This window comes from Eptesicus fuscus, chromosome 10, assembly GCF_027574615.1.
Source record: "Eptesicus fuscus isolate TK198812 chromosome 10, DD_ASM_mEF_20220401, whole genome shotgun sequence".
Lineage (NCBI taxonomy): Eukaryota > Metazoa > Chordata > Mammalia > Chiroptera > Vespertilionidae > Eptesicus > Eptesicus fuscus.
The window spans coordinates 77,219,533-77,242,220 of record NC_072482.1 but is presented as its reverse complement, the minus strand read 5'-3'; the positions used below and the strand labels follow the sequence as shown (position 1 = coordinate 77,242,220).

The 22,688-nt window shown below is 38.1% G+C and overlaps 1 protein-coding gene across 1 annotated transcript in view; it reads left to right on the top strand.

The window, feature by feature from the left end:
* Positions 1-18,229, top strand: part of ENPP1 (ectonucleotide pyrophosphatase/phosphodiesterase 1) — a 60,494-nt gene extending 42,265 nt beyond the window's left edge. The window contains exons 16-25 of the mRNA XM_008162454.3: positions 1,007-1,076; positions 1,981-2,068; positions 3,591-3,760; positions 4,556-4,607; positions 6,521-6,675; positions 8,241-8,370; positions 9,443-9,523; positions 10,615-10,747; positions 12,946-13,108; positions 16,712-18,229. Of these exons, the coding sequence (XP_008160676.2) occupies positions 1,007-1,076; positions 1,981-2,068; positions 3,591-3,760; positions 4,556-4,607; positions 6,521-6,675; positions 8,241-8,370; positions 9,443-9,523; positions 10,615-10,747; positions 12,946-13,108; positions 16,712-16,882 (1,213 nt within the window). The 3' untranslated portion in view covers positions 16,883-18,229. The remainder of the gene's footprint in view (positions 1-1,006; positions 1,077-1,980; positions 2,069-3,590; positions 3,761-4,555; positions 4,608-6,520; positions 6,676-8,240; positions 8,371-9,442; positions 9,524-10,614; positions 10,748-12,945; positions 13,109-16,711) is intronic.
* The last annotated feature ends 4,459 nt before the right edge of the window (positions 18,230-22,688 follow it).

The window sequence follows — 22,688 nt, the reverse complement described above, 5'->3', positions numbered from 1 at the left end:
GCATATCAAGACAGTGTTGAAAGAAGCCAAGAGCTGCAAAGGGGAGTAAAGCTTCGAAGAAGCAAGCAAGCCAGGGGGGCGGGGGGAGGAGAAGGGAGGAGCAAAGTCAGGGCCGTAGGCGAAGGGAAACGAAGGCGGGCTGGAGGAGAAGGCGGGGCCGGCGGCAAGGGCTGAGCGGAGGCGGGGCCGGGGGCGAAGGGAAACAAAGGCGGGCTGGAGGAGAAGGCGGGGCCGGTGGCAAGGGCGGAGCGGAGGCGGGGCCGGGGGCGAAGGGAAACGCGGGCGGGCCGGAGGAGAAGGCGAGGCGGGCAGCAAGGGAGGAACGGAGGCGGGGTAGAGTGCAGCAGGAAATCCCATTGCAGGAATTTTCCTGCAACGGGAAAGCTAGTCTATCAATAAACCTCAGTTTATTGGTGTGTTCAGCAAATTATTTGGATCATTAATATGGTTAACATCTCAAAACTTGATCATTAACTCTTTTGATGGTTGGCAGAAAGCTAGGGATGAGGAATTTAGTCAACAGAATTGCACTGTCTCTACTTTATTAGAGACCTGCACTTGCAGTGTTCGGAAATATGAAAGACAAGATGGTTCTTACCCTTAAGGGAGAATTAATATTTAGGGAGCATCTATTATGTTTCAAGCATTTATTTAGGTTAAACCATTTAATTGTTACAAACAACCTAACATGACAAAATTGAAACCAAGAGTAGATAAGTAAATTTCCAGAGTCACAGCTAATTATTATCACAAACAGGGTTCAGAACCAGTTCTGTCTCAATGATAGTGGGTTTTTTTCTCTATATCCTATAGCTTATAGTTGATTTGTCTACAAAATAAAAGATAAAGGTGGTTTTTAATGCTTTCAAAGCCAAGTGATTTTATTTACCTTTTCTTGGTTTGTTTAAAAAATACTTATTCTTTATTAATGAAAATAATGCCATGGTTATCAATTTTGCTTTATGAATTGACTTTACATTGTTAATTCATATTATGTAAAAATTAGGAATCCTTCAGAAAGGAAATATTGTGGAGGTGGATTTCATGGCTCTGACAACCTATTTTCAAATATGCAAGTGAGTATACCTATTATATTTTTAAAAAATAATAGTTATATCTGAAGAAAAACTGGTATATAAAGTTTTAGACTTAAAAACACTGACATATGTCTTGAATGAGAAATACTGAAATATACTTTCATATAGTTGTTTTTCTTTGGTATTAATTAAAGTGATATATTTTTGTTAAAATTTATATTCATATTTCATGAACATGTGACATATATCTCCTACTAAATTTCCAATAATTATTTTGTATATATTATGCTCCACTAACAATATTGTTCCACAGTAAATGAAAGAAAATTTGTTAATATTTGAGAAGACATCATACTTATGTTCTAAATGAAAATAATACATTAAACTTTTTTTGCACTTAAAATTTTTAAAAATATACTCACAATAATTATCTAATTTGATCCCTGCAACACTGTGTGGGATGGGCAGGGTGAGGTTTATATTCCATTTCATAGATGAAATTAGATTTCATTGTAATATTGTTCTGAATGTCAAGTCGGGAATTACAGTAAAGTTAAGAAAACTATTCTAGATGTCCTTAGATTATCTGTGCAACAGGGGTTAAAAAAATTCCCACCAAGTCCATTGGGCATAGTATTTTTCCTCTTAACATAATCAGTTTATATATGTACAATGTAAATAATATAAATTCACTTAAAATTTTTTAAAATTGTTTTTCATTTACAGTTGACATTCAATATTATAATTAGTTTCAGGTGTCACAGCATAGCTGTTAGACATTTATGTAACTTACTAAGTGAGTCCTCAGTAAGTCTAGTACCCAACTGGCACCATACATAGTTATTATAATATTATTGACTATACTCCCTATGCTGTACTTTACATTTGACCAACTATATATATAACTGGAATTCATAAACTGCTACTTTCCTGGTCAATCTAGGCCCTCTTTATTGGCTATGGACCTGGATTCAAGCACGGCCTTGAAGTTGATTCCTTTGAAAATATTGAAGTCTATAACTTAATGTGTGGTAAGTAAACAGGCAGCTTTCATCCCTTCTGAAAACAGAGCTGAAATAGGATTATAAAAAATAAGTTACTTGATGGGCACCTTTGTGGAGATTATGATGAGGCAAGATAGACCCTCACATTTCTCCCTTTTTCCTTCCTGATCCCGAGTCATTGAAAAAAATGTGCCCAACATACCATCTGATTACTTATCTGATTTTTCCACTAAGCTGCACATTGGTGAAGTACAACACTCAGAGTAGGGAGGTCTGTACATCCTCAGTGCTTGGTACTTTGTGCCAGGGCTCAATTATATGACCATTGAATCAGATCAGTGTGTGAACTGCATCCAGCACAGCCAGTGTTGAACTTGAGGAGGGGCAGTGAAGGATTAACGAAAACAGACAAGAGAATACAGTTGGGGCCAGGTGGATCACTGTGCCTGGATGAGGAAACAGTGACCCTGCCTGTAAGCAGGATCTTTATTTTACAGTCAGATCACACAAAGCAAAACAAGGGCAAGATGTTTACAATGTTCTTGCGAGTTTCAAATCTGCTTCTTTCTTGTTGTTGCCATTCTCTGAACTCCATCAAGCTTTGTTTTGGCAGCACTGGCTGCACCTCCCGCAGCCCACATCCCTCAGCTACCTAGGACTACAAGGTTGGACTATAAGGTCAAGCTTACAACCATAGCCTTTGGCTATAATTGTTCTGGGAGGGCTTTGCCCTCCAAGTTGGCCCCAACTGGGACTGGGCTCAGGATCGAACCTGCAACTAATGCACACTCCCTTGACCAGGAATCGATCCCATGTCCCTTTGGTCTTCGGACTGACACTCTAAACACTGAGCAAAACCAGCCAGGGAACTCTGTACCCAAAATAGTACTTTATGGGTGGAATATTACATCTTAAATATTACTTCCTTTTTCTGATAATGATACTGGGCATTTACAAAACCTTAAATATGTCCTAAGTACAATTCTTTCAATAGGAGCTGATTTACATAAATGAATTACTAGATCTTAAAGCACTTAAAACAGTGCCTGGCATATAGTAAGTGCTTTATTATATAAGTGTGTGCTATTACCATTATTAAGAGCATGAATCTTAACTTGGACAAAGCTAGTTTTGAATCCTAGGTCTATTATTTTAGTAGCTTTGAGACATTGAGCAAAAGGCTCTGATTACTCATCTGTCAAACATTGACAATAATTTATTAAAATGTTTGGAGGATTAAGTAAGAAAAATATATTAGCACGGTGATTGGCATATAATAAGCATTCAACATATGCTAACTATAGTTATTACAAACATTAAAATTCAGAAAAGTTTATAGAGAAGTACAGCATATATCTCAGTAGTTCCATAAAAACTAGCATAGTTAAAAATACTCTAAATCCCAAGAGAGTTTTAGAGTTCTATTTTAGGTAAAGAATTAAGGATTCATATAGATATAGTTTTAAATAATATAAATAATAGTATAAGTCTACTATTTATTTGATTTAGAAACTTTTAAGTAATCTTTACCATGTTTGGAATTATGCAGATTTACTGAATTTGACACCTGCTCCTAATAATGGAACTCATGGAAGTCTTAACCGCCTTCTAAAGAATCCTGTTTACACCCCAAAGCATCCCAAAGAAGTCCGTCCCCCGGTGCAGTGCCCCTTCACAAGGACCCCCAGCGATAACCTTGGCTGCTCGTGTGATCCCTCGGTAAGTGTTGCTGAGAGGTTGAGCCCAGTGTGTATGTTTTCATAGCACTTTCTGCATAGCATGTGCTGTGGAAAGACTTAATGATCAAATTAAAATTTATGAGTGAGAGTAAAAATAATATTTATTTCTAATTCTAGTGACACATGCAGACTTTTTATTATTTATTTTTCCTCTACCTTATTTTTGCCTCTATTTTTATCCCTGGGTGTTGTGACTTGACTTGCAGTTTTGGGGGAAGTTGAGCTGAGTCCTGTTATCCCAGCAGTGAGGTCTTGATTATAAACCAGTCACCATATTCCTTTCATAAAGTACATCCCCACCTATTTTAAATTTAGGAGGAAAATATCTCTTTTTGGGATACAAAATGGATATATGACACTGTTCCAGTTTTCTCCAACTTTAATATATAGGTATCGTAAAAGGATGAAAATATGTAACAGGTTATGAGCAAAACATAAGATCCCTACAGATTGAAATTTGGGGAGTAGTTGAATTTGTTGTTTTGATTTTGTTTTAGGCTTTTAGAAAGACTGTAGAGTAGGGCTAAGAATTTTAAAGTAGCAATTATATTCTTATCTTTCAATTAATAGGGTGCTTGTGCTAACAATTTTGTCCTTTTGCAACTGTCATCCTTATCCCTTTATCCTCAACATAAAAAAAATAATTTTGACTTGTACAAGATGGTTTTAAATTGTATGTTTGTTCCACAATGGAATAATTAATCTATAGATGTTGTTTCTTACAGAATTAAAACATGTCTGTCATTCCTTAGAAATAGTATTATTAACTTTATAGATGTTTCCAGTCATGGATTTTCAGACGCAGTTGAATCTGACCATGGCAGAAGGTAAGGCATGTTTACTCTTCAAGGGAAGCAGGCTTTTTCTCAATAGTGTGAACCACAGAGAACTTGTTTGGTGGCAATTTTTAGAATATCCAATAAAATAAAGGGAGTAGTGGAGGACCACCTGATATAAAACATAGAGATTTCTTTGCTTGACAGTCTAGACTGTTAGTCATAAGGAAAGAAGGGATATTTATAGTGGAAACAGTATGCAGTATATTTAGTGGAAACTGAATCACTCTTTATGAACATAGTAAAGATGTTTTGAGATTTTGAAGATTTTTATAGGTTTACTAGAGGCCCGGTGCATGAATTTGTGCACAGATGGGGTTCCTCTGGTGGCCTGCAGGGATTGGGCTGAAACCCGCAGTCCAACACCGCCTGCAGCTCCTACCTGCTGCTCCCGCTCATCCCTGTGCCTGCCGCAGGCTGGTGCCCAATCAGTCCGGATCGGGAGAGGCTCACACTGCCACAGCAGCACTCACCAGCCATGAGCCTTGCGTCTGGTGCCCTCCCAAGGGGAGTGGCCTGTGGGATCGGGCTGAAACTGGCTCTCCGACACCCCCTGAGGGGTCCCAGATTGCGAGAGGGTGCAGGCCAGGCTGAGGGACCCCACTGGTGCACAATTGGGGCGTGTCCAGCCCATCTCATTCAGTCCTCATCGGCCGGACCCCAGCAGCAAGTTAACCTACTGGCCGGAGCATCTGCCCCCTGGTAGTCAGTGCACGTCATAGTGACTGGTTGACCAGTTGACTGTCTGCCCCCTGGTGGTCAGTGCATGTCATAGCGAGTGGTTGAGCAGCCTTAGCATGTCATTAGCATATTACGTTTTGATTGGTTGTTTGGTTGTTCTGCCATCTGGCCTATTCGCATATTACCCTTTTATTATATAGGATAATAAATCTTGCAATTTCCATTTAAAATACATGTTAAATGTCTATCTCACTGGGTTCTTAGTTAATTACAAGAGAGTATAAATTGAATCACTATCTAAATTTATTTCTTCATAACCTGTGAATGAAAATTAAGACTATGCAGACATCTGATGAAATTTGTTAGTTGTGACTGGATGTTCAGTGACACTTCAATATACAGTGTCTGATACACTTGACAGAGTCTCTAATAGATTAAGTTACTTGTCTCACATTATTTTCCTGCTGGGATAAAAGGTGAATTCTGCACGATTCTTTACTTGAACTTATCTGTATAAAATTCTATAAATGTTCAGGTTAGAGAAACCTTCGGTGTTCCCAAGGTGTTAAAGTGTTGTGGTAAAGAATGGCACGTTGGAATTGGGTAGAACTGGGTTTGAACATGAGCTTAGAAATTCTATGTCCATGGAAAAAAGTATTTACTTCCTATAAGCTGCTGTTTTCTCACATGTAAATGGTTATATAACCTTAATTTATAGGGCTATTTAATAATTAAATTAGATGGTGTCTACAAAGAACTCTACAAAGCACATGACACTTGGGAAAAGGGCAATAAACAGTATATACTATTATTGATTCATTCAGTTTAGTCTCATAATTTCAGGTTTGCACTTTTGCTTTCCAAGTACATGCATTTTTCTTTCTGGAGTACATCCTGAATAATAAGTAATTGAAATAATGTTAAGGAATTTTAGCAATGGAATTGAAGTCCTAATTGCTGAAATTTCTAGCAGTTTCGTGTTTATTGTGATATCTTCATATTACATTGCTCTTTAGAATCTTCATGGACAAAAAGTGCAGTGAATCCCCTTTGTTTCCATAATTGCTTATGGTGTTGCTCTTTTAATTAGTTTTTTGTTAAAAAAATATTGTTTCAATATTTTAAGTAGGGGAAAGAATTAGATGAGTGTATCATATATATTATCATGTAATGCACTCTAAGTGCGTTTAAAAGGTGGTTGTGTTTTCCTCCTGTGACCCAAGAGAAGGTTATTAAGCGTGGCACCTTGCCCTACGGAAGACCCAGAGTTCTCCAGAAGAGCAGCACTGTCTGTCTGCTCTACCAGCACCAGTTCGTGAGTGGTTACAGCCACGACATCCAGATGCCCCTCTGGTCATCCTACACCGTGAACAGAAATGCAAGTATTTGCCACGCTTTTAGTTCTGTGTGGTTATTTCAAGTTATCATTAAGCAAACCATTGAGAGCATTATTTCTCATTGTTAATCTTGGCTCTATAATCACTTCTCAAATTAGGTCACTGAAATGGAGTCAGAAAAATTAGGTTCCAGCTCTGCCAGTAACTAGCTCGTGACATTGAGACTTGGAGAATATTTCTTTTTCTGTGAAACGAGGGATGTGCAGTTAAGGCTTCTCTCTTGCTTTGGTTTAAATACTTTATGATTTTACTTTATAATTTTATGAAATCATTTTTACAATCAGTCACAATTTGCATAGTATGTGGGTACACAGATTTCCCTCAACTGCTCAACTCTTAGCGGATTCTCACAGATGGAGAAGGCTCAGTTGCCTCCCTGCATATACCACCCATCCACAGGAGGACCCCTGAACCAAACTAGGGAGAGGCTGGGGGTCCTGTTCACCCCCCCAAACCAGAGGAGTTAGGCCTTGAGAGGAGTGAGGGAAATGTCCCAGAATAAGACCACCATTCCTGCTCACTCCTGGGGGCTGTGGTGGAAAGAAAAAATAATAAGAGATGGGCTTTGAAAGAGAGAACAAGGGTGGAGATGAGATTTAGATCTTACTTGGGATGGAAGTTTTAAACCAGACTGACCAGCTTTTCAGAAACTGAAAGTATCTGGCAAGCTGTGTGAAGTCCTTAAAAGATAGAGAGCTTAGATAAGTTGAACTTAAAAAATAAAACTATTGTTGATATCAGTGAGATTGATAAATAAAAATATAAGGGTATGTGTGTGTGTGTGTGTGTGTGTGTGTGTGTGTGTGTGTGTGTATACATACATACATATATATATATATATATAATTTCTGTTTAAAAATATATAGTACACACACATTCAGATATTTACATAAAATTTCTACCTTAAACTTGAATTAAAAATACATACATTTTGAAGACTATATTCAAACACAGTAAACACTCTTCACATTTTTTTAAACTTGACTTTGTTCTGTGTAGCATTCCACACAGTTTTGTTGGCCCTCATCCATCTATTGTTGTTTAATACCTCAACTGTGGTGTTTTGATTGTTTAAATTATCAGCTTTCTTATGTAACCAAAGCTGCAAAACTTCTGAGTCATCACTACTCCCGAGGTTTTCACATTACCTTGCTGTGCAGTGGCTTTTTTACACTCGCCCACCCACAAGTGAGTAACTGAGTTTTGAAGGTAGTCTCAAATTTCTACAAATCAGCAATTCCCTATATAAAAGTTTGAATTCGAGTAAAAAACAAACAAACACCTATTATCAACAAAATTAGCACACCATTAGAGGGAACTATTTGCACATAAATGACAAACGATTAATGTCCTCATTTGTAAAGAGTTTTGCACTTCAGATAGAAAAGAGATGAATACCATAGTAGGAAATGGAAAACTGATGAAAGACACGGACAGCGAGAGCTCCGTAATTTTATGTTGTAGTTCACTTTCAACTACTTACAAAGTAATCTCCTTCCCTTTTACATACCTGATACCTGATGGTGCTTTTCATTTTGATTTTCAGGACAGTTTCTCTACAGAAGACTTTTCCAACTGCCTTTATGAGGATCTTCGAATTTCCCTTAGTCCTGTCCATAAATGTTCATTTTATAAAAATAATGCTAAAATAAGTTATGGGTTTCTCTCTCCGCCACGTAAGTTTCTTCTTCCCTGACCTCCTCTTCCCCCATCCTCTTTCTCTCTTCCTTTTTTTTTTTTCTTGTGGGACAATGTACATTATCATATTTACTGATTGATGAAAATTGTGAGTGAGAAATACAACTACTAGGGAAAATTTTAAAATTAGGTCTCAAATGTAAAATTTAGAAAACTTTATTTTTGATTGAAAGGATAGTTGATTTAGTGCAGATACTGTAGGTAAGGCGTTTTTCTGCATTTCTTTTAACCAGAATTTGAGAAATCTGTGAGGTCAGAAAAATGCATCTGAATTTTTTGGAAGCAGATATCATTTTGTTGTTTGAAAACAAAAACGTAATTTGTCAAAGAATTAGGTAAAGGTAGAGCCTAAATGCTCTTGCTCTCTCACCAATACATAGGCCTTAGGGAGTGGCTTTTTTTCTTGTTAAGTTAAATGTTCTGTTTTTAAAAGTGGCAGATTTGTATGCGAATGAGAACACATTTTGAGGCTGCCCTAAAGAGGCAAAAATCAGAAGGCTCTTGGTGTTCAAATACCCTTAATACCCAGTCCAGTCCCCAGAGTAAATGTCTGAAGTCAGAACCTGGCCATTGCATTATAAAAATAGACCAGGTCCCAGCTGAGAATCCATACAAAGAAGCCTTGTACAGCATTTCCAGGCAGACATCCTGTGATGTTTTTTCTGGTAGTAGATGTTGTTCTGAAGCCAGATATTGTGTTTTTTCTTTTCACCGTGAAAGAGTTTAAGGACAGAAGATTGTCAACACAATATGCTTTAGTTAAAATATAAGACAAATAAGGTAAAATATGAAAATGTTTAATTTGGGGCCCTTCTTATTAAAGTTTTTGTAAAGTTTTTTTCTTTGAAGAACAACATATCTGAATATTTTTATTTTGTTGAGGGACTTAACCAAATGCATTGAATTTCTCCCTTGAACCACTATCTGGGAAAGTTTTACGGGTTTGGGATAATACTCAGCTTATTTTTTTAAATACATCCTATGAGAAAGTATAATTTCCAGTGTTATTTGTGAAGAATGAAATAGTTGTTCTTTTTATTCTCTTTGTAGAACTAAACAAAGGTTCAAATAAAATATATTCTGAAGCATTGCTTACCACTAACATAGTACCAATGTACCCAAGTTTTCAAGGTAAAAATTTTTAACTCTACATTTCATAATTTCAATGGATTTCTGTATATATATATAAATTATAATAACTATAATTTATGTGATAAGACCTGCTCTAAATGAAATTACTAAATATCAAATACATTCTTATTGGTTTGTTTGATATTGAGAATTCTAATATACAAAAAATTTTATCAGTATTAGAATTACGGTATATCCCAATATAATTATTCTGCTCTCTCCTTAAATGTTTATAAACGTTTTTGGTGATAAAAAGTATATAATGTTTTTTTCTAAGTTACCAAGCTAACATTGTCTATTAACTTTCAGTCTGTGTCACTATTTGGAAGTTCCTAATAATTTTTTTTTTAAATCTCAAAATGAATAGATTTTATATCATGATTGATTATTGCAGCATTTGACTCTTACAAGAATAAATGTACTTCAAGTGACATAGGGAATTCAAAATATAGAGCATACAAATAGATTTTTATTCTAATTTACATCTAGAATATTTGTGAATATTTCAAAGGGAATATTCAGATATTGAGAATAAATCTGAATAACCTGTCTTGTTCCTGTTGGTCATTTCTTTCTTTCTTTTTTTTTTTTTTTTAAATATATTTTATTGATTTTTCACAGAGAGGAAGAGAGAGGGATAGAGAGCTAGAAACATCGATGAGAGAGATACATCGACCAGCTGCCTCCTGCACATCCCCCACCGGGGATGTGCCCGCAACCAATGTACATGCCCTTGACCGGAATCGAACCCGGGACCTTTCAGTCCGCAGACCGACGCTCTATCCACTGAGCCAAACCGGTTCCGGCTGGTCATTTCTTTTTAATGCTTAGTGATGACATGTGACTACAAGTTCATGATGCTGCCCAGGTCCAGGGAAGGCTGACATAGAGTTGGATGCAACATTTGTGTATTAGTCTTTCCAAAGGCCAAAGTTGAACAGTAAATTTTTGACCTCACACTAAGACTGAAGCCAAACTTGACTTTTATCTGTAATTACTACAAATGCTAGTTTTGAATCATGGTGTTGGATCTCTTTTACATGACAGCATGGCTCCTTGTTTGTTTTGAAACTGCACTGTCCTTGTTTCAGTGATATGGCGCTACTTTCACGGCACCCTACTGCCAAGGTATGCTGAAGAAAGAAACGGCGTCAATGTTGTCAGTGGTCCCGTGTTTGACTCTGACTACGATGGACATTACGATGCCGCAGAGACTCTGAAACAGTAAGAACATATTTTATTAACCCTTAACAACAGCTGTCGAGTGGGATTATCTTCTGGATGAGTCAGCAGGACCTTTACGATTCAGATTTATGTTCGTGACATGTCTGATTACACTGGAAGCCCTTGAAATATCTGATTAGTTTTAATGTTTTGCTCAGTGTTCAGTAAAACATTTAAAAAGATATTTTTGCTGATTTCAGAGAGGAAAGGAGAGAGAGAGATAGAAACATCAATGATGAGAGAGAATCATTGATTGGCTGCCTCCTGCACTCTCTGTACTGGGAATCGAGCCCACAACCTGGGCATGTGCCCTGACCTGGAATCAAACCTTGATTTCCTGGTTCCCGTGCTGATGCTCAGCCACTGAGTTACACTGGCTCCGGGCAGTACAACATTTTTTAGCTGAAAGAAGTGTTCCTCCACCACTGAGCTCAGATGAGTAATTCTTGAGCTCAGATTCCACTAAGAAGAGAACATCAGTGTTTAAAATCTCTGTGAGTAGCTAGGATATTATCTTAATTAACATACTTCCAGTTAGAAGATAAAGAACCATATGATGCAGCTAGAGGCATCCTGAGTCTAGGAATCAACAGGGTAATAAAGCTGTAGGCCAGGGTGAATGTCATAGCTTTTACCCAACTCTGGCTGGAGGGGAAGGATAGAGTGATCATCTGGAGGAAACATCAGCGAGGCTGTTTCTATAAAGGAGAGGTGGAGAACATTTTAGAGATGGGTTGATCTTTATTAAAACAGTGATTCAAAGATTTTTTTTGGACTAATTTTGCTATTAAGGCTATGAGAAAAAGGGACTGAACACTCTGCTGAGATTGAGGTTCTTTCTAAGAATGACTCTTGCAGGCTGATTTAGGGCTTACTGTTTATACACATATTAATTTATAAAATCACAATTTCTTACTAATATCCTTTGAGGCATCAAGGTCCCTTGTAACTGCCTCATAGATCACAGCAATAAAATGGGTAAAGAAAACAACTTCAGCCGAAACCGGTTTGGCTCAGTGGATAAAGCATCGGCCTGCGGACTCAAGGGTCCCAGGTTCGATTCCAGTCAAGGGCATGTACATTGGTTGCGGGCACATCCCCAGTGGGGGGTGTGCAGGAGGCAGCTGGTCGATGATTCTCTCTCATCGATGTTTCTAGTTCTCTATTCCTCTCCCTTCCTCTCTGTAAAAAATCAATAAAATATATTTAAAAAAAAGAAAAGAAAACAACTTCATACCTTTCCCATTCACAGCTTTAACCAGAGCTCTCTGGTTTGTTTGTTTGTTTGTTTGTTTGTTTAATATGTTTGTATTGATTTCAGAGAGGAAGGGAGAGGGAGAGAGAGATAGAAACATCAATGATGAGAGAGAAGCATTGATTGGCTGTCTCCTGCATGTCCCCTACTGAGGATTGAGCCTGCAACCTAGGCATGTGCCCTGACTGGGAATCTAATGGTGACCTCCTAGCTCATAGGTCGAAGCTCAACCACTGAGCCACACCAGTCGGGCCAGAGTTCTCTGGTTTAATGTGTTTTATATATTATGCTTCTACATAAAATTGTATTTGAAAACAATGATACCACTACCTTAAATTTTGAAAGATGCTGAAAAAACAAAACAAAACAAACCTAGCTTCCTGACCAAAGGAAACAGAATTAAGATGAGGCAAAGGTGTTACTTGGAATAACTTTGAGAATATGCTGCAATGAAAAAATATAAAGTTATTGGTACAGAAAAAAAAATCTAGTTAAAACAGAGAATTCACAGCAATGTGGCATCTCTGAAGGAGCCGGAATTAAAAAAAAAATCTCAACCCAGTTCTCTCTCTCTGTCCACTGTCTGTCCACAACTACACAGAGTTTAAAAGACTATTGCTTTAGTATCTTAGTTGTAGGTATTAAAAAATATTTGTGTCTCAATTCCAGTGTGTTAAGGTAGAATTTTAAAAATTCCAAATTCAATAAATTTCTATAAAAAATAAAAATTATTTGGGTTGAGTTTATCTGTCTTCTAGTTCTTACTCTCTCAACCTGGCAGAATAGGTTGAAGTATTATGATTACTGACTTCTTATAATATATTTACTTATTTGACTGAATTTGATTTTTAGAAATATTGTATGAAAAAATGCTTTACTGAAATATTCGTTACAAGGAAGATTGTTATTTCTTTCTTAAAGTGAATATTGTCTTGTTTTACAGAAACAGCAGACTCATCCGTAATCAAGAAATTCTGATACCAACCCATTTCTTCATTGTGCTAACAAGTTGTAAAAATATATCCCAGACGCCCTCACAGTGTGAAAATTTAGATACATTAGCTTTCATTTTGCCTCACAGGACTGATAACAGTGAAAGCTGTGTGGTAAGTAGCCTTTATTAATTTACTTTAAACATTGAAAATATATCCGTGTGTGTCTTATATCTAACATTATTGTGGGAGAGAACATAACTTGAATATACTTTGAAATTATAGGATGATTTTAAATTTGATCCTCTAAACAGACATATCTTCAGAGGGACCTGGTTAGACATTTCAAATTAATTTTCTATATATCACTTTATTATAAAAATCATGTTTGTTCCTAATTATCTTTTCTTATTCTGTTGTCATTTGAATGTTTAGAAATAATTGTTTTATGTTCTTTTGCTTGCTCAAAATTTAAAAAATCTAAACTGTAGTCATTGAGCATCAAGATTTCATTAAAATTTTAGCAATTTTGAAGCTTTTCCTTATGGTGAGTCAAAATGTTTTTTTTTTTTTCAGAGTACTTCTAAGATATCCTAGTTGGTTTTTTCTTTTCTTTCTTTCTTCCTTTTTTTATTTTTATTTTATTTGCCATTGAATTTATACAAAGTAAGTCTAGACCTAGATTGGCAAATATATTTGGCTTTTCTACCAGTCTCAATGGATTGGTTTTGACATGTGGAGTCCTGTGGTCAAAAAGATCTCAAGGCCCAGTCTGAGCCTGGCTGGAGAGAGTGCTGTGTCACTAATTCATTTACCCCTTCACTTATTCTTTTAAGCCTTCTTTGGTCCAGTTATTCTTTCCTTTAATAAATATTTGTTGCCAGGTACTCTAGGAACTAAGGACATAGCAGTGAATAAAACAGACACTGCTCTGTGGTGGGCCCATGAGTATAGTACAGTGGCCCATTTGCCATCCCTGACCTAGTGGTCTTTCTCTATATCAGTGGTTCTCAACCTTTCTAATGCCGTGATCCTTTAATACAGTTCCTCATGTTGTGGTGACCCCCAACCATAAAATTATTTTCGTTGCTACTTCATAACTGTAATTTTGCTACTGTTATGAATCGTAATGTAAATATCTGTGTTTTCCGATGGTCTTAGGCGACCCTGCTAGCGGTTCTCAACCTGTGGGTCGTTAACAGTAGCAAAATTACAGTTATGAAGTAGCAACGAAAATAATTTTATGGTTGGGGGTCACCACAACATGAGGAACTGTATTAAAGGGTCGCAGCATTAGAAAGGTTGAGAACCACTGCTCTATATCCTTCATTAAAATGAATGAGGATATGTCTCGTTTTAATTGTTTCTCTGATAAACTTTCAGAACCAATTGACCAGTCCTTTTAGAACACATTTCTCATTAAGTTATTTTTTCCCCTCATTCTTCAGAATTAAGTACAGAATAACAGGATGCTAGCTATTTGGATTTATGTTGGGCATCTAACTCTGCTAACTGGTCAGTGTTGTGCCTACTGTTGGACACATACCAAACATTTCCTTGCTCATTGCTTTCTCTTCCTTGAGAGATTAAATAGTCATTAAAGGTATCAGTTAGTGTTGTGTTCTGCAACAAATAACAGAGAACCCAGTTACAGTGACTGAGCAAATACGAGGTTCCTCATATAATAGAAAGTCCAGAGGTGGACAGTCTTGGGACAATGCACAGCTCAGCTGCACCATTAGGGACCCAGACCTTCCTGTCTTTCTGTGCCACTGTTCTTAGCATGTGGCCTATGTGGGCTAAAGATGGTTTCTACTTCTCTAGGTGTTGTGTCTGAATGCGGGACCCTACACCAAAAAAAAAAAAAAAAAAAAAAGTCATCAACAGACTTATGCTTACATCACATTGACCAAAATGATATTAAATGCCATGCATTATGTGTTGAGTTCCTTTTCCATCTCTACTTTTCCAAAAGCTATTGTACCGATATCTTAAATATAAACAAGCAGTGACTAAGGATTGGCTGGATATTGGCCTAGGAGAACAGATGCCTTATGTGTACTTTTTATATATTCCTGTAAACATTGGAACAGATGGAAACTATCTACTGGCCAAGTAGTCTACTGAGTCAGAGCTGTTACCTTGAGAGCCAGAAGGAAGACATTTGCAGAGAAGCAGGCTGAGCAGTATTGAGTAGTGGATGATTGGAGGCTAATGAGAAAATGGAAATTATTAGCCTATTTCCCTTTTATGTGAAAAGTCTATATTTATCATCTATAATAATAAAAGCATAATATGCTAACTAGACCGGACAGCCGAATGACCTTATGGACGTCATTCTGGATGTCCTTCTGGATGAAGCTGCATTGGTGGGAACTAAGGCAGAGGTGGTTAGGGGCAATCAGGCAGGCAGGCGAGCGGTTAGGGGCGATGAGGCAGGCAGGCAGAATGGTTAGGGGCGATCAGGCAGGCAGAGTTGTTAGGGGTGATGAGGCAGGCAGGCGAGTGGTTAGGGGCAATCAGGCAGGCAGAGTTGTTAGGGGTGATGAGGCAGGCAGGCGAGTGGTTAGGGGCGATCAGGCAGGCAGAGTTGTTAGGGGTGATGAGGCAGGCAGGCGAGTGGTTAGGGGCGATCAGGCAGGCAGAGTTGTTAGGGGTGATCAGGCAGGCAGGCAGAGTGATTAGAGGCAATCAGGCAGGCAGGCAGAGGTGGTTAGGGGTGATGAGACAGGCAAGTGAGCGGTTAGGGGTGATCAGGCAGGCAGGTAGGCGAGCAGTTAGGAGCCAGCGGTCCTGGATTGCGAGAGGGATGTCCGACTGCCCATTTAGGCCCGATCCCACCAGCAGTCGGACATCCCCTGAGGGGTCCTGGATTGCGAGAGGGTGCAGGCTGCGCTGAGAGATGCCTTCAATTTGTGCACTGGGCCTCTAGTTTTCAATAATAATGTCCTAAGGGTATGTGAACCTTATTGAGAGATGTCTTTAAAGTACAGTCATATCCCACCAACCCTTGGATACTTTCTTCATCTGTCCTCCAGGAGCTTTTTTCAGAAGGATTTACATAGATGTGCAATTGCCACCTCTATCACCTGTTTCAGCTACCAGCTCTGCTTCCATGTGCCAGAGCAGAGCATATGTCTTTAATTCTTTACTGATCTCATATTAGCTGAGACTTTACTACCTCACCAGAAATGATTGTGTTTTACCACTTCCCTCAACCTTTTCTTCATTGCAAATATGTACATAACTGTTTCTGATAAGAACTAGTGTTTGTATTGTGCATTTGCACCCATCATTACATTGGATCCTCTAAACAACCCTCTAGGAAAGGTGCAAGGTACGAGAATCAGGATGTATTCAGATGTTAAATAACTCGCCTTAGTTTACCTGATGAGGTGATGCCAGAACCAGAATTTGAATCCAAGTTTCTTTAAGCTAATTCCCACATTCTTTCTACCGTCCCATGTTGCTTCTGTTTTCCAACATTTTTTAACCCTACACCATTGAAATTTCTTGCACCAATGCAATAAATGAGCATCTAATCCAGGTATACTTGTCTTTTCCCAAAATTGATACATCTGATTAAACAAACAAGCATCGTATATATTAAATGGTAAATTACTCAAGAGCAGGGATTATTTTAACAAATCTTGTGGCATCTGCCATTTGGGAACCAAAGTGTCAAAGCTAATTAAAATGGGGGACATGGAAGGCTGGTAGGGAAAGTGCACTAACTCTTTTCCAGTGACTTTTCTTCTTTATTTTCTACCCTCACAGCATGGGAAGCATGAATCCTCATGGGTTGAAGAGTTGTTGAAATTACACAGAGCTCGGATCACAGATGTTGAACACATCACTGGACTGAGCTTCTATCAAGAAAGAAAAGAGCCAATTTCAGACATTTTAAAGTTGAAAACACATTTGCTAACTTTTAACCAAGAAGACTGACATACATTTTTTATTCCAAAAACAGACCATAAATCTTTTTGAAAGAGCCTTCTATTTTACACAGTCCTCTGTTCACACGATTGCATTGTTTGGAGACTGTCGACCACAGTTAGAACTGGGACTCCTCTGTGATACGACCATCTCAGGGAAACGCGTGGCCTCGGCATAGCAGTTAGGAAAGTGTTCCTATCGAGTCTTGCACATGTTTGAATGTGTAACAATTCAAATTTGGAAATAAAGACAGACCAAACCTAAAACTGCTCTTCTACTTCTCTTAAAGGAAGAAGTAGCCTGTGAACATTGTCTGGATACCAGATATTTGACTCTTATTATCATGAATAAACTTTGATGGAGCTGGCAACAGCAGGAGTATGAATAGGATTGGACTAATCCATGTTACGTTAGTATCTTCACAAGAATTTAAAAACGATTCTTGATTTTTTTTTTAAAGTGATTTTGAAATTTCATTTATTTTAGTTTTAATAAAAAACGTTAATGGGAACAAAATTTTTCTGAGGTTCTCAAAAGGCAACATATGTAATCCTGTGTTGTTGGTTTTTTAATTATGATTGGGCTTCTCCAGGTTTAAAGGCTTTAACAAGTTAAACCTTGAGGAAGATCTGTGAATTGATATGTCAATCTTTATAAAGTTTACTCTATATTTGTTCTGAAAACGAAAAATATTCCCATCCTGCTCACTGGTTATTAACATAGGTTGAAAACAGCTCTAAAAGTGGTGTGTTTAGACTGTTAAAAATGTCTTATCTTGGTGAAACTTCAGAGAACCTGTCAACACATGCAAGGTGGCATTTGACATCGAGATGGTAGGAATGTTTTCCTCTGTACATAAAAATGACTCCACCAACAGCAGAGCTATACTGCACTGAGCTGTTTATTTGAAGTTCCATAGATTTGAAGAGAACATGTTATCATCACTTCATATCTACGTGGTGGTCACGATAAATGAACTTGATTTATCCACTGCATAGACTACATCCTTCAGTGCCAACCTGTGAATCTTCAAAGGCTACATTCACTTTTAGGTTCCCTGGGTCTAATTTAGGTGTTCTATTAGTGCACCAAAGATTTGTATTTGTCCTTCAGATGATATTTATTCTCCAACAGCCTTGGGGTCACAGAGGCCTTTAGATAATACAATTTGCATCTGAAAATTATTTAATAATTTAGAAAGTTTCATAAGTTTTTGTTTTCATTCCACAGATCCCTGGCGCTCAGCACATTATTTTTTAATTCAAAAATGTTTTATTTTCTCTCTATTGTTCAAATTGAGTAATTTCTATCTTTAAGTTCACTGATTCTTTTCTCTGTCTAATCCATTATGCTGTTGAGTTCATTTAAAAAAATATTTCAGTTATATTATTATTTCTAAAATTTTTATTTAGTTCTTTGTATCTTTTATTTCTTTGCTGAGACTTTGTATTTTTTTATTTGTTTTAAGAATGTTTATAATTGCTCATTGAAGCATTTTTATAAAGGCTGCTATGAAATCCTTGTCAGACAATCCTGACATCTCTGTCACCTTTATGTTGGCATCTATTGTCTTTTTTCATTCAAAATGGTTGTCCTGTTTTACAGTGTGATATTGATTTTCAATTGAAATCTGGATATTTTAGGTATTATGTCATATGACTATGAACTTTCTTTAAACCTTCTGTTTTAGCTGAGTTTCTCTAATACCCTAGCAGGGGGATTGGGGTCACTGCCTCATTATTGATAGGTGTGTCCCCTACTCAGTCTCCATTGATACTTGGGATGAGTGGGTACCCTTGTTGCTACTGGACATGGTGGGACTTCAGCTCCCTACTTGACCTCCATTGATGCCTCCGTGGTTGGGATGTGCAGGGCTCCCTGAACTGTCCCCATGTGGTCTCCACTGACACTGTGGGCTGGGGTGGCAGGGGAAGGTTTATTATCACCAGGTGGGAAGGAAATTACCAGTTCCCTACTCAGCCTTCTCTATCATTACCGTGGCAGGAGAGTTGGGGCACCTATTCGCAGCCTGACAAGGATGGAAGTCTAGGCTCCCAATTCTGTCTTTACTTGCCTGAGTGGGGTCATGATCTTTTCTGTGGTGTTTGGCTGAAGTGGGAGCAGTTATTGTTTTTTTCTCTTGCTAGGCTACTCTTCTTCTGCTCATTTGGCTAGAGAGAGAGCATGGGCCATTTTTAGGGTGTCTTTTTGTCTGTACTCAGCTTTTCCAGGTTGCTGACTTCGTCACTTCCATGTCTGGAATATATGAGCTAACAAGAAAACTCAGAAACTCATCACAGTGTTGTTCCTTGGGTCTCAAGTACTCTAGTCTGTCTCTCTGCTCTCTACCTTTCAGAATCTTCCTGTTTTATATATAACTAGAGGCCTGGTGCATGAAATTCGTGCATGGGTACAGTCCCTAGGCCTGGCCTGTGATCTTCCCTGGCTGCTGGCAGCCGCTGCCACCCACCCCCAGTTCCCCATTCACCATCAAGGGATCGGAGCCTGCCCGCCAGGGGGAGGGACCGAGAGGTGGTCAGTGCGCCTCATAGCGACTGGCCGAGTGGTTGTTCTGGTTGTTCCACCATTCTGTCGATTTGCATATTACTCTTTTATATATATAGATAACCAAGCTTTTTATCTATACTTAGCAGAAGGATATCTACTTCTTCATAGAAGTGTCTCATTGATCTTTATCTATTCTTCAAAATACATGCAGGCACATGATTTCCTCTACATGAAGCATCTTAGCAGATCTTAATGAAATGAACAGATATCTCTCACCTTTGCCAGACAGCAGGAGCCCAAAGAAAAGTTAAAATCCTTAGCATCTTGGAGAAAGAGAAGAGGCAGCAGAAGTGTAAATGATCCCTAAGAAGTGGTAAATGTTATAATGGAGCCAGGGGAGAGGTGCCAGGGAGCACTAGGTGCTGCTTGGCAGTATCAGTGGGGCTTCCCAGAGGTGGTGACATTGGGGCTGGGACTTGAAGGATGAACTGAAGCTCTTTGGGTGAATGGATTAAAAAAAGACATTGTATCCTCCCCTGGATGGATATATTTTTGACATTTTGCCATTTACTGCTATTGCTAGTATTTTTTACAAGTATCACCGTGACCAACTTATAATATACAACTATTTTATTTTATTTTTTGCTTTGTTATAATAATCTGTTCTTAAAGGAAATGTCAGACTATAAATTCTGTGCTGACTCATTAAAGGAAACAGCATCCATATCTTTTTCTGCTTAGCTTCCCCACCTCCCCCCAGTTGCTCTTATATAGTATTATTTTTTTTCTTGTCGTGTCTTGAAAGAGATCCCTCCTTTCACTATTTCATCAATTTAAAGCATGTAACTAGTTACCACTTTCCCAATTTGAATGGTGAATTCATATGACCATATAGGGAAACACTTCTACTTTCTCCAATAAAGGCTATCCTTTGTTTCTCAAATGCTAAGCAAAATTTTTATTCCTAATTTTACTGCTGTGCCTCTGGTCAGTATTTCTTAGAACGAGGTAAGTAACTTCCATATAAAATTGCATAGCTAGTCAATTGCACAGCAGGCAAACAAACAGGTGGGACTTAAAAATACGTTCAAATATTAGAGGAAAGAGGGCAGATCTTAGGGGAAGAAGTGGAATGTCCAGGGTCCAGGGAGGTAAGTAGATATGTAGAGTGCTGTTAGGCCAGTTGGCCTGGTTCTGTTTAAGGAGATAAGACAGACAGGGAAGGAGCTGAACCACCTTCTCCTACAGGAGAGGCTCTTACCCCCTTGGACATTTTTCTCTCATTTGTTACAATAACTGTCCTGCCCTGTCCTGTGAGTACATACTTATCTATAATAGAAAATGGCACTTGAACTTTGAAACTAAATATGATTACACTTCATGCTGAAGCCTATCACAGGAATTGGTGGGTGGGCACTTTCATGAGCATTAAGTAAAAAATTTTGGCTACAGTCTAAAGACATTCTCCCTGGATTTTTGGCCAGTCTATATTGTAAGGTAGAAAAAATAATCTACAGACTATAAGAGTCTCTAAGCTAAGAAATGGGGATGTACCAATAAAAGTTGTATATACAGAAGCTTGGCTGCTTTCCTGTGTGGAGAGAGAGAGAGAGAGAGAGAGAGAGGAGAGAGAGAGAGAGAGAGTGTGTGTGTGTGTGTTTAGAAGGTGGGGGCAGGACATATGGGGGGTGGTGTTTATCCAGGGACTGATAGTGAGGGCAAGGGTTGTAGACAATAAACCACAGCTATATTGTTGGGAGGAGAAAAAAGATCCAAAGTTCACTTCAGGCACAGAGTAAACATCCATTTCTGATCTGTGACCTATATTCTTGTTTTGGGTATTTTAATTACATTTAATCATACTTCCAGGTAAAAGCAAGCAACAGGCATATATAAATATCCTTCCAGTATTTAGAATGGTCTGAAACCAGAGGGAAAGTTTCCAACTTGTAACTTCCATAGATTTTTTTCAACATGAAATTTTTGCATCTATTCTCTCCATTGTACATAAATAGTGATTGGAGAAAAAATAAAGATGTTTACTAGAAATCATATGCATACCAGAAACCATAGATGCATAAAGTACGTTTTAGCCTACTAGAAATAAAAAAAAAAAATCTCTGGAATAGGTTGTGTATCTATGGGATGCCAAAAGGAAACAACAACATAAAAAAAGTCCCTTCCATCAGAGGCTATTTTATTTTATTTTAAATATATTTTTATTGCTTTCAGAGAGGAAGGGAAAGGGAGAGAGACAGAAATATCAATGATGAAAGTCATTGATCGGCTGCCTCCTGCACACCCACCACCAGGAACCTAGCCCACAACCTAGGCATGTGCCCTTGACTGGAATTGAACCTGGGACCTTTCAGTCCACAGGCCGATGTTCTATCCACTGAGCAAAACCAGCTAGGGCCACCAGAGGCTATATTAAATTTAAGTTCAACTTGCCCATTGTGGATGGAAAGGGGTATATATAAGTTTGGTGACCAAAAATAATCTTACAAGATGATTTGATCATAACCTTGTATTGGGCAGGTAATGGTGGGTAGTCACACCTCAGGCATATAACTTCTATAGTAAAAGTTTTTTAAGCAAGCCCTGTTCATTTTCCTTGTGCTTATGGGTAAACACCCTTAAAATGCCAGAAGCAGCCCTCTTTTCCAGACCCCTTGAAGGTGTAACCACCCTCAAAAGAGGACATAATCTCGTTAGCTTCTTTAGTGAAACATTTTAAACTAGCCCTCTCCATTGTTCTTATGCATCTGAATTAACACATCGTTGACATATCCCTCAAAGGGAGTATTAATCCTCCAGAGAGCACTTAATCTTGTTAACCTGTAATCCGATCCCACATTTCTTCCTCCCACCTTCTTATAATCTTCTGCTCCTTCTTTCCTCAATTTCAAGTGCATAAAAGAAGCTGCAAACGTGTTATTCTCCTGATTATTTGAGAACTTGCTCCCCAGCATATGTCATCAATTTGGCTCAAATAAAATCTTATAAAATTCTCTACAGGCTTGGATATTTCTTACGTCAACAGTACCCAGACCCTTGATGCTAGATCCAAATACAGCGCTTACTAGAGGCAGTCTGAAACCATACAAGGAAAGAAAATAATCTCAGGATGGTGTGGTTATAGGTATAAAAGGATTGTTAGCATCCACTTGGGGCTTCCAGGGACCTGGCAAGATTGTATCCTAAAGAGAACACTTTACCACAAACCTCACGAGGAAATTGAGAAGTTCCAAGAAGCTGCACTATCTAAATATTTTCCAGCCCGTGTTCTTCTGTTAAATTTGCGAAG